The following is a 12,616-nucleotide window of genomic DNA, read 5'->3' as shown; positions in this document are numbered from 1 at the left end:
CTTGTGTATAGGTATCTGATGTGCTGCACGGCTTCTGCACCCTGTGAGTGCTGATGTTTCACTGTCAGTGGGGCTGGTCCCTTTCAACAGCTCCCTGCTGCTTGGGGTGTCTCTTCTAGCACCCACCCAGGGACATGCCTGAGCCCTGATTTCCAGAGGAGCTGAGTACTCAGAGCTCCATTCACTTGCACTGGAGCAGTGGGTGCTCGGCAGCTGTGAAACACCAAGTCCTGGATGGCTCAAGCTGCTCATCCAACAAGTGGCAGAAGTTCTCTGAAAATGGTGGAAGCACCAGTGCATGAACTATGTCCTGCTCCTCACCACCACCAATCCATCTTCCTGAGCCCTCAGCCTTGCAGCACCCCTTCCCAGGAGGCCACTCTTCCCCTGCCCCTTGCTCCTGTGCTGCCCGTCTCTCTGTCTCCCATGCCTCCACCCCACATTCTCTCTCCGCCCATCATCCCCCCTTACAGCTGGTAGAAAATGAGATGGAAAAGCCCCCCACACCCAACCCATTAAAAGTGATGGGGTCACGGCCTTTGCCAATACAGTCTGGCGCCCCTGCAGCCAAATCCAAGCCCCTTTAAATCAGCAGGCACATTGGGCAGTGTTTTCCTGGAGCCCAGGGACTGGACTGGATGGCTACAGAGGTTCCGTCCAGTCCTGACCCATCCGGGATTCTCATTGGGATTGTCCTGTCAGCATCCCAGGGGCCCTGATTGATTGTCTGGGACAGGGGCCAAGTCAGAGAATTTCTCTGCCCAGCACAGACACAACTGACAGCATAACCACATGTGACACCCCTCATCCCCTGGCACCTCCAGTTGACCATTCAGGCATTAGCTTAACCCAGCCTCCAGAGTGCCTCCTTCTGGCCAGCCTTTCGCCCGCTGTCGCCTGCCGCCCGTTCTCTGCCACACGTCATCAGGACCGGAGTCATTCCCAGGCACACAGCCTTTCCCTCAGGGTGCTGCCCTGTGGCTGTGTGCCTCACACTCACGTCCACCCCACCCTAAGATCACCACCCCGGGGGTAGCATGTCTCTGACTCTGCACCAGTCACAGGTGCTGCTCCAGGGCCACCTGATAATTCTTCTCTTCTTTCACCTGGACAGAGAGTCTTATGGTCTCCTCCGCCACCGACTCCCATACACTGGCCATTCTCGGCTGTTTGCCTCTGCCTTACAGTGGGACTGTTCTGCAGCCCCCAGCCACACACACAGGTCAGGATCTTTCCCTTTATCGCTTCCTCTGACCCCCGCACGCCTACATCCTTCCTTCAGTTCAGAAAACAGAATCTGTATTGGGAGGCACTAATCAGACATCCGAACCACAGAACCAGTCCAACAAAGTGGTTGGTGAGTGATAATGGGCTCAGTGTTCCTCATGTTTGACTCTTCCAGGATGGTGGTATCAGATGGCACAACAAGGAGTAATGGCCTGAAGTTGAAGAGGGGGAGGTGTAGGTTAGATAGTTGTAAAAATTACTTCACCAGGCGGGTGTGAAGCACAGGAATGCGTTGCCTAGAGAGGTGGTGGATTCTCAATCCCTGGAGGTTTCTAAGGCCCGGCTGGACAAGGTCCTGGCTGGGACGATTTAGTGGGGTTTGATCCTGCTTGAAGCAGGGGGCTGGACTAGATGACCTCCTGAGGTCCCTTCCAGCCATAGGATCCTATGACTCTGTGATGCTCGTGTGTGTGCACCTCTCCTCGAAGGGATACTTACGATTCTGTCAAAGGCCAACAACTCCGTCAGTGAGAAACCAGTTTGGGGAGTAGAAGCAGGTCAGGGTCAGGTGTGTACCTCATGCCAGGTGAGACACTGAAAGGTGAGAGTCCCAGACAGGCCTGAGGCAAACTGGGACTCCAGTGGCAGGAGGCTGCAAGGACATGAGGTCAGGGCACCAGGAACCACATAACACACACAGGGTAGACACCAGTGGCATGGAGAGCTTCCCAGGCCTATGCTCGGTTTCTGTAGGACCTGTGGACCAATCTCGACCCCCTAGTACCCTGACCAACAAGTTCCAGTGCTATCCCCCTTGGTGGGGTTTGACCTTCTGTTCTAGCAGCTCCTGGCAGATGGACGCATACCAGCACCTCAGGACCCCGTGACCGACGCTCAAGACCTGGGGTCCATGGAGCCCAGACCACCATGGGGGCACAGTCACAAAGGCCAGAGGGAGCGTCTGCCCTGGGGACGGCGCTATTGCTGCCAGTCAAGTCTGTGCTGAGTGGAGGAATTTGCTGACTTGGGCCTCGGCTGACAGAAACCATCAGGGCCCCACCACACCTGGGACATGTCTGGGACAGTCCCAGTGAGAATCCTGGACAGGTGGGACTGAAGGGACGGAAAGGTGTCATTCAGCTCAGTCCATTTGCTCAAGGCACACATGTCCAAGGTGGCTGCTGATGTACAGGGCTGAAGGTTTCTCTGGACCAGTGGGGCAAGGACCATGGCCTTGTCACTTTCTCAAAAGAAGGAGGGTCAGGGTGGAGTGACGACAGGCAGGACCTCGGAGGAGAGGGGTGTTACCAGTGCAGGACCCACAGGGAAGAAGTGATGTGGGCTGGGGACTGAGGGAATGTGGGGGCTTGTTGCAGCCCTGGGGAAGGAGTGGCACAAGGGCAAGGAAATCAGGGCTTAGGCATGTCCCAGAGAGGGCTCTAGAAAAGCCATTGGAAGGGGCCAGCTCCATTGAGGATGAAAAGTCAGAGCTCACAGGACACAGGATCTAGTTATGTGTGCAGGATGGAAGGTAGAGGGTGTAGGTAAGTATAGCGATCAGTGGGTTTCTGGGACAGTGTGGTACCAATCAGGCCATCCTTGATTTGTTATCGCTTACTTTCCCTGCCCTTTTTGTTGTGTAATGATACAATGGGGAGCTTCAGATTTACCTTCTCTATGACACATAGATGTTTTACACTGATACAGCCAGAGAGACAAGGGAGGGGAGGAAATGGCTATATTTGGACCTTCTGTGGGTGAGAATGACAACCTTTGACACTGCTGAGTTTTAAGGGACCGTGACAGCCATTATTGTAACCACTGTCCTAACTTTGAACTTATGCCAAGAAGGCCAAGTGAGGTGTCTCCTGGAAGCTGGTGAGTCACTGAAATTGGTTTATACGGTTTATATGTCTGCATCATTTTGTGTGTGAAATTATAAGTATTGGCTATACTGGTAGCTGAAGTTAGTTCTGGGAGGACACAGTTAGAGGTCAGTCAACCTCCTGGAAAAGGATTCCCAGCTCAGTAAAGCAGAATAGGTTCTAATCCACATCCCGGGAATTTATCTGTGGACGTGTTGCCTGACATGTGTCCACTGGCAGAATGCCCCAAAATGGACGTGGACAGGTGACTGGATCATATGATTGCAGCCAGGGAATAACAATGGGTTTCCCTCAGCATGCACAAGCCCATAAAAAACAGGACTGTGAGATTTTCCATTTTGTCTACAGTCTTCATTTGGTCTCCAATCTCCAGTCCAGCTCAGCACTCAGGCAGCAGCTCTGCAATGAACTGAACATGGAAGAACCGCTGACCCATCCTAACAAAAGATGGATTCCAGAGGAGATTACGATAGCAGCCTATTGCACCTGCTGCAGTCTGCTTCAAGAAATTTATGATTAATGTGTGTAATTTGACGACGTCAACAATTATTACTCTCACCCTGTTCTTTCTTTTTTTTTATGAATAAAAGGTTAGATGTTAGATTTTAAAGGACTGGCCTAGCGCGCTGCTTTGGGTAAGATCTAAATGCATATTAACCAGGGGATGTGGCTGGTCCTTTTGGGGAGTGGAAACACCGGTGTGAATTTCAGGAAATTGCTTTTCATAACCTCTCATCTGTGTAAGAAGGGGCACTGGCTGGGGCACCAGGTAAGCTGGAGTGCCTGAGGGATTAATTTGTGTATATTCTGGCTAGACAGGGAGGTAGCAGAGATGCTCAGTGTAACTGGTTTGGTGCCTTATAGTGAAGGACCCCAGTATGGGGCTGTACATGGCCTGGTATTCAGCAATTAACCCACATTTGGCTCTCTCTGCCGTGCCCGGGAAGACTCCACATATTACACAACCTTTCAAGGTAGTCACAGCATTTCTTCGTTTGCAGAAGGACACACCTTTTTCATCCCAGGGGAACCAGCTGTCCGAAGGGGTCCAGTAAAAGAGATTCCCTTTCCCTGCTTGTCTGTCTAAAGGCCCAGGACTGAGCTCGGGAAGATGGATCGCTGACAGCGACACATCAGACACACGCAAGATTTTTGTCCATTCAGCCGAAGGAAGGACACAGGAAAATATCTAAGAGCTACCGTGATGGCTCTCTGGACTCTCTGGACTCTCCGCACCTTGATTGCTGACTCAGTGAGGGGTAACTCTCCTCTCTCCTTGGACAGCCCTATCTTACCCTTCTGTGGAAACAATCAGAGTGCCCCGTCTATGGGCCCCTGTGAATCAATCCCAGTTTATCACTCTCCTGTACGGCACACGGTGCTAGTGAGTACATCTTAAAACCCCTAACATTTGTTTGATCAGAACGCAAAGTTACCTCGGAACACGAGTGGTGGAATCTAATGGTGACAATATAGAATCATATAAAACTGTAAGTGGAAGGGACCTCGCGAGGTGATTGAGTCCAGTCCCCTGCCCTCATGGCAGGCCCAGGCAAGATTGAAACAAGAACAAGGGTGAATAGGTTCCTATCCGAACTCCTCCCCCCAGAATTCAGTCAATAGCAGAGCTGGCTGGATTCATGATAACCAGAATGCAAATTTTATGAGAACATCCCCACACTTGGAGATGTGTCCTGGGTGAAAGGATCCATGGGCTCTCCCCTCACCCTTTGTCATCCTCAGTTTGTCTCTTGTGTCTGTTCAGAAGCAATCCTGGGTGTGATGTTCATTCATTAGCTTCCATGTGATGCTGTTTTTTTACAGTTGTCACTGAGGGTGTCCTGGGGATTCAGCCAGGCTGGACAATTGGCCGTGGCTAATGAAGGCAGAATGATGATGGCTTCCTTGAATGGCCACCACCAACACACACGGCCTGCAGGAATAACTTCCACAGAACAGTGTCTGTATCCCGATCTCTCTGCTCAGCTCTGACCTGCACATTCCATCTGCAATGGCTGTGAATCTGGAGAAATAAAGAGTTTCCTGCAGACTCCTAACGTGCAAATCTTTAGTAGTAAATATTCTGGAAGACTTAGATGTGGTGTGGTTAGTGGTCAGGTCTGAAATAAGAGAAATGACAAGATAAAACAGGGGAGAGGAAAGGGTTAATTCTCTGCTGCTCTTCCCCACCTGCGCCAGTCCCACAGGCCAGGTCCCTGGGGCTCCCTGCTGGCTCTGAGCCCCCTGGGAGTCCCAGGGCAGCTGTATAAACATTCCTGAACCTCAGCCCCGCTCAGTGCGGATTCTGGCTGAGTCCCAGGCAGCAACTGCTCATCCCCGGCTGGGGCAGGAGCCTGGTGAGTCCTTGGCAGGGAATGAATCTGTCCGGGGCGGCCGCACACACCTGACACCGAGGCAGTGTTGGAAGGGGGTGAGCTAGACTGGGGCTGCCTCACTCTGACTGCAGGGGCAGGACGGCAGCCCCTGGCACTGAGCCAATGCCTCCGGCCCTGCGCTGAGGGGCCGTGTCAGGACAGGGTCACTGTGGGATTTTATGCCTAGATTATGATCCATCCCCTTAGAAATTACCGGGGCTCTTGTTGAATCTGTGGTACTAGGCTGGGCCGTTCCTTTGAAATCTCCTCCCGTCCTGTCAGATTCTAACCCTCAGAACATGTCGCCTTCACGTGGGTAAAGCTTCCATTAAAGTCAGTGAGGGGCTTGGGGCCAGACCCAATCCACTTGGCAGAGATCAGACGGTTTCAAGCAGGGGCGGCTGATTCTCAGGCCTCCATTGATATCCATGGTCTGCCTGTTTTGTGCAACTGTATTTCCCCAGGCTGAATACAGCACAGCTGTAAAGTTACCTGGGCAGCTGTATTCTCTTTATTTACCTTCCAGTCTTCAAGGCTTCAGCCCTGCAATGGGCAGAGGTAACACACCTCTCTCACCCTCTATCCCTGCCTGGTGCTATCCACCCTCAGTGCCTGGCTGGCCCCAGCTCTCCTGTACTGGTGCTGAATGCTCCTGAGGTAACCTGGCGAGGGGAAGGGATCCTGGATGTGAGCAGGTCGCACGTCCCCAGATTTCTGGCAGGATTCACACCGGAATGGGGCCAGCAGCAGCATTTTCACACTGCGTGGGACTAACAGGGCAGGAGCTGCCTCCAGCCATGGGTGGGAGAAGTGGGGAAAGGGACGATTTCTCTCACGTCTCCCCACAGCTCATCTCTTCTCATTCCCACACCCCACTGTGCCTGGGACAGCTCGTCCCTGCCTGATCACACAGCACCCAAATGCAGCCAACACCTGCAGCCGATTGCTGGCCACCAACATAACCCAGCTGCTCCGGGCAGCCCACTGGAGTGCAGGCAGGAAGGGGTTAAGCCGTAGGGATGCATTTCACATCAGGGCTCAGGGTAGCTGAGCACAGGGGCTGCAGCAAACCTGGCCAGGGAGGTGGCTGAGCAGGGGAGGGGTCTGTGCTAGGAGCACACCCAGGGTCTCTGGTGGCAGCACCCAGGTGGGGGCTGGGAGGTGCAGAGAGCACTGGGCGGAGTGTTCCCCCTCCTTTTTGCTGTGTGTGTGGGGATGAATTGTGCTGTGTGCCCAGCATGGAGGTGACTGGGTGGGAGGGGCTCAGAGGTGGGGCAGAACACCAACAGAAGGATGTAAATGTGGGACTGTACCTTTAAAAATGGGACATCTGGACACCTTTCATCTCCTGCTGCAGCAATTCTCAGTATAAGGGCTTCAGGCACCTCTTGGCTTCATGCACTGCCTCCAAGCAGCTGCACTGCTGCTCTGCCTGAACGAAGAGCTCCACGGCAACAGGAGAGAGGTCTCCTTTCCCCTCCTCTCCTCTCCTCTCCTCCCGGTTGGCAACACAGTGCATTCCCCTAGCATCATTGAATCAGAGACGGTGGTTGGAAAAGAACTCGGGAGCGGATACTTTCAGAGAACTAGCCAGAATTGCTCCTGAATCTTAGCACCATGGATGATTAGGGCTGGAAGACAACTCAGGAGGTCATCTAGTCCAACCCCCTGTGCACAGTACTCCAGATGTGGCCTCACTAGTGCCAAACAAAGGGGAATAATCACTTCCCTTGTTCTGCTGGCAAAGTTCCTGCTAATGCAGTCCAACATGTCATTTGCCTTCTTGGAAACAAGTCACACTCATATCGAGCTTCTCATCCACAGCACTCCCCAGGTCTTTTTCTGAAGATCTTCTGCTTGACCAGTTGGTCTCCAGCTTGTAGCAGTGAGGAGGATTCTCTTTTTGAAACACAGTGGTTGCTGGACCTGTGCAGAGAACCTGAAAATGGTTTCTGACCTCTATATGCACCAGGGATTACCAGAGTTCTCTCCTTTTTTTTCCTCCTGGAGAACACATGCTCCCAAGTTTCCTCCGTGTTCTGCACTGCTCTCTTATGCTTCAGCATGCTACGCCTGCAGTGTCAAAGGCTGACTTCTCTCCAGAAAATCTTAATTTTCCTGGATGCAATGCAAGGTAGTGACTTGGCGCTCTAGTCTTTCAACCTCCTCCTGCAGTATGGAGGCCAGCTTGCACTTTGTACACATAAAGTTGTTCCTTTCCTCTGGGAGAAAGACAAACAAGGTGAATACTTTGCAAGTAACAAGAACTGATCGCTCATTAGCCACATTGTCCACTTTGAAGGAGTATCTGCAGGTACATTTAATGCGCACATAAGCCTGAAAGTCACAGAAACTCTCTGGGGACTGCCCCTGGGTAAATTCCCAAACAAACGTCTTCTGTTTCCTGTCCTTGGTTTGCCACTTAATGCAGTTCCTAACTGGCTGCATTTCATGTTAGATCAGTGTAACATGGTCACTCATAGGGCTGAATTTTCAACATGCCTGAGCAATGTAGTTACCCTACAGACTGCAGTGTAGACTGCACATCTCTTGAGATTGGCCTGAATATTTTGGATCCAATCCTTAAAAAATTACACCTTTCCATCAGTGGGAGTTGACTCGATTTTACTTGTGTGCTTGTGCTTTGGTCAGGTCAAGGCCTCAGAGCCTGAAGGAACCAGGAGGAGATATCTTGCCAAAGAATGAAGCATGTCTTGCTCTCATGCCATGATGAACTGAAAGTGACTCCACAGGAGTGACTGTGAAACCAGGGTAAGGGATAGAAGAATCAGTCATATGGCCTTTTTAACACCCTTCATGCTCGCCATGTGAGCCCAGAAAACAGCTGTAGCAAATGTGGAGGTGCCATTCTTCTGTGGAGATGAACAAGAGGAGGTGCACGTCCTGCTGAACCAGGGCCAGAACCATCCGACCATCATCTGGATTTATGGTCCAACCTGACAGGCAGCTGGCACACAAGGAAGTGTTTTATGGTAGCTATGATGTAGTCTTTTATGCTGCACTTCATCTTCTTCACTGTGATATTATTATCATATGATTATGATAAAGTTATAATTCAGGTTTTAGAGGATGATTCATGTGAGGTGTCACTGGAGAAGTTTTGTTTTGCTGAACAAGATTATCCTCTTTGTATCCATGCACCATTTTTGGAACTAAAGTTGTATGTGTAATTTGATTCTGGTTACCCCTATGCAATGCCCACTAGGCAAAATGTTTCAGTCTGGACAGCTGGTTAGCATGGTTCTGTACAAGACAAAGAAACAAAAGGCTTTGGGAGAAATTTATCTTCCACCTGGTGAGCCTCCCTGAGAATGATCAACTCCCAGTGGAACTTTGAAATGTGGATCCTGCCATACGCTAAAGCTCTTTAAGACATGGAGAGCCTTCATCTTATATTTTTCATGGCCCCCCAGACAAAAAGACTGCTGCAAACAACAGAGGGTCAAAGACCAAACTGGTGGGTAAGTGCTTGATCAAGGCTAAAGCAATTTCTAGCCTCTGCATGAAAACCATGGGGATTCCAAGACATAAAGAAAGTGCAGCTTGTGTCTTGAAAATCACCAGGACGGCTTGTACCATTAGCCAGAGTGAGAATTTCCTTGCTAAGTTTTCTGTTTTGATCTATTTCCTCTCACTTATGATCATTGAAAATCTATGTTTTCTAGTTTGTGTACTTGTTTTTGCTTTCTCTCAATGACTGGGTTGCATTGGAGCACAAGGGAAAATCATAGCTCAAGGGGCAAAGTCACTGTATACTCCTCTCCAAAGGCAGGGAGGGAGGGAATTCTGTGGCCCGATGCTGCATGGTTCTCAGTGGCACATAAGGCGGTAACATTTTTGGTTTATCCTCCAGCAGGGTTGTGAGCCTGGGAAGCTTGGAATTAATTTGGCTGCGGTCTCCAGGGGCTCATATAAAGGTAAAAAGTTGTGTCTGTACCTGTGTAAATGCTGGTGAATTAGTAAGACCAGGAGCATGTCTCTACCTTGTTCCAGAAACACAGGGTGAGGGGTGTGAGCCTACGCCCAGGTGCCAGCTAAGGGTCCAGTGGGGCTAAGGGGGTGATGCCACACCAGCAGCTACGCTAAGCAGCCAGGGCAGGCTGAGTTCTTTGGTTTGTGTTTAGTTCGGGTACAGCAGCAAGAGGAAAATTACACTTAGAGAGGCTTGAACAGTTACTTTTTATTTATACAAAGATAGAAACAATTTAACTAAGACAAATGATTAAAGTACAAGTTAGTACTCGTGGTTTTTAAAAGGGGAAACAACACAATTTAACTTAAGAAAAGTTTTAAACAAACTGGCTAGCTTAAACTAATACAATTAATGTGTACACAAGAAAGGCAAGTTGCAGGTGTGATTTTCACACCTGCCTCTCAGACCTGGTGGAACCAGAGTCTGTCCCTCAATTCCAATAGGAAAGAAGTGCAATACAGGTGTAATGCTTACCCCTGCCTCATAGATCCAGTGTGACCCAGAATCTTTCTCTCAATCCCTCGGGAAGAAATAGATACGAACCAGGCGTCCCCAGTCTCGGGAGTTAATTCCAGACCTGACCAGCAGGTGTAGGTGATTGAAAACTCAAAGGGGGGGTGGTCTGCCAAGCCCCTTTATACCCCTTTTGTCACGTATGCTTCTTCCTGGTCTCAAGTGGCCAATTGGGAGGAATGTTTTGAACCCCAGGTTTCCAAGGGAAGGTGTAAGTCTCAATTTGCACCTGTGAATTGTGGACAATTGGGCACCTTTAGAGGTGATGGGTGGGGGTCCCCCGTTCTTCCTGGGGAAGTGATCAAAGCGCGTCAATTACCAAGATCAGCCAGAAGGGTGGCCATTAGCTAGCCCATTCACTGTCTGGTTTTTGTGTATGGTAGAGAGGCTGGGCGAGACAGCACACCTACGTTCCCAGAACATCAAAGGCTACCTGTCTCCCCTGCTTGTTTCTCTCTCCGTCTCTCCCAATGGGGGAGCGAGAAGAAAAGGACAAAAGGGGGGGTTCATGTCTGGCTACAAGGGGGAGACATGCTGGTGGGTCAGAGGGTTCGGTGGCATCTCATTTTCCAGGTGGCCTCCCAGAGGCAGCCTTCATTCTCTCACCAAATGCATTCCAGTCCTAGCTGACACTTGAGTTCTCACTGATTTTCACTTTTGCTGTTAGCTCCTGGAAATGTCACAAAAAGCTCCAAGGGATGGTACATGATGCCAGCCGACAATCAGACCTATTTTGCCCCTGTAAGCTTCATCCTGACCGGCATCAAAGGTACGGAGGAGTCGAACATCTGGATGGCCATCCCCTTCTGTGTGATGTACATTGCAGGACTTTTTGGCAACTCTCTGCTCCTATTCATCATCGGGACAGAACAAAGCCTCCATGAGCCCATGTACCTTTTCCTCTCCATGCTGGCCACAGCTGATCTACTGTTATCGACCACCACGGTGCCCAAGATACTGGATCTATTCTGGTTCAGAGCAGGGGAAATTTCTTTTGCTGCCTGCCTCACCCAGTTGTTTTTCGTCCATTTCAGTTTTATTGCCGAGTCGGCCATCCTGGTGGCCATGGCATTTGACCGGTATGTTGCCATCTGCAACCCCCTGAGATACAGCACTGTGCTAACCAAGACTGTGATTGGGAAGATGGGGCTGGCCATTGTCACAAGAAGTTTCTGTGTTGTTTTCCCTGTTGTCTTGCTGGCCAAAAGACTGAAGTTCTGCAGGACCAACCTCCTGCCACACACCTTCTGTGAGCACAATGGCATCGCCCGGCTGGCCTGCGACAACACCACAGCCAACACTGTGTTAGGCATCGTCATGGCTATGTTAGTATTTCTGTTGGATGCTGCGCTCATTGCTATGTCTTATGTGCTGATCCTCAGGGCCGTCTTCCGGCTCCCATCCAGCAACGCCCGGTTCAAAGCTCTGCGCACCTGCGGCTCCCACATCTCTGTCATACTGATGTTCTACCCACCATCCTTTTTCTCCTCTTTTGCATACAGTTTAGGACACATCCTGCCCGGCTATATTCTCAACCTCCTGGCCCATCTCCATCTGCTCCTTCCTCCCATGTTAAACCCCATCATTTATGGGGTGACAACAAAAGCGATCCTGAATAGGGTGATCAAGGTGTTTTATCGATGCTGCGTCAGAAGCTTCCTGCTGAGCTAAAGGAGGCAACAAAAATATTTTGACACTTAAAAATTCAAGCCAGATGTTCATTTGCACTGTAGGGGTTTTGTAACTGTGGGCTTCTAAAGTGTAAGCTTGAAACCTTGCCTCTGTCACCAATGAAAGTCATTTCCTCTTCCACTGTCAGTCTCTGATGTCCTGAGACTGACATGACTCCAATGACACTGCTCCAGAAGACACAACTGAGAACTGCCGGAGGGGTACAAACATTAAAATCATGTGCCTCTGAAGCTTAGGAAAGGGGAAAGGGCCCAAAGAACAATTCCAGAAACTCTGGGCCTTAACGTGGCTTTGAGTAATCAGACTGCCCCAAAGATGGTTCAGGTTCAACCACTGGAGTCCTGCTCTCTCACCCGGTAACACACTCAATTTGGCATCATTTTAGTTAGCAGGATGGCCACTTTTCAAGGGTGGGGCCAACTTTCCTGCGGTTGCATAGCTTTTTACAGCCACCTGTCCTGGCTGTCAGTGTTCTGTGCTGTTGTTTAGCTGTAATTTACCCCCAAAATGCGTTCTAAGAGCCCAGCAAGCAGTGAAAGTGTTGGTAATGTGCAAGACAATATTGACCTCCAACGGTCCAGCAAATTTTCTCGTTCGACACTCGTCAGGTCGTTTGCATGCCAGACTTGGGAGGTTCAACCTGTAATTAAAATGATATCTCATAGTAATGCTGCCCTTCGGCTCCTACCAAGAAATAATGTTAAATCTTATCACCTCAGGGAAATGAGTGCATACAGGGCCTGACGTGTAAAAGTGGAAACTGTGGTACACCACCTGCTCAACTCACAAATAAGAAAAGTACAGAGGTAATTCTTCTGCTTTACTCCAAAGAGCAAGGAAATGTGGGACAGGAAGGGAACCATTAACCAATTGTGGCCTTGTCTACACGTGCCCCAAACTTCGAAATGGCCACGCAAATGGCCATTTCG

The 12,616-nt window shown here is 50.2% G+C and overlaps 1 protein-coding gene and 1 long non-coding RNA gene across 2 annotated transcripts in view; one reads left to right on the top strand and one right to left on the bottom strand.

Moving 5' to 3' along the window:
* LOC142022812 (uncharacterized) overlaps positions 1 to 12,616 on the bottom strand; it is a 45,810-nt gene that overhangs the window by 26,772 nt on the left and 6,422 nt on the right. The gene's annotated exons all lie outside the window — the stretch shown is intronic.
* On the top strand, positions 9,714 to 11,666 carry LOC142022686 (olfactory receptor 52B2-like). The gene has a single exon (XM_075012833.1). It carries the CDS (start codon positions 10,701 to 10,703, stop codon positions 11,664 to 11,666), a length of 966 nt encoding a protein of 321 aa, XP_074868934.1. The 5' UTR covers positions 9,714 to 10,700.

The sequence above is a fragment of the Carettochelys insculpta genome, chromosome 1 (assembly GCF_033958435.1).
Source record: "Carettochelys insculpta isolate YL-2023 chromosome 1, ASM3395843v1, whole genome shotgun sequence".
Taxonomy (NCBI): Eukaryota; Metazoa; Chordata; order Testudines; family Carettochelyidae; genus Carettochelys; species Carettochelys insculpta.
Note: the sequence above shows the minus strand (reverse complement) of the source record. Positions and strands in the feature narration are given on the sequence as shown.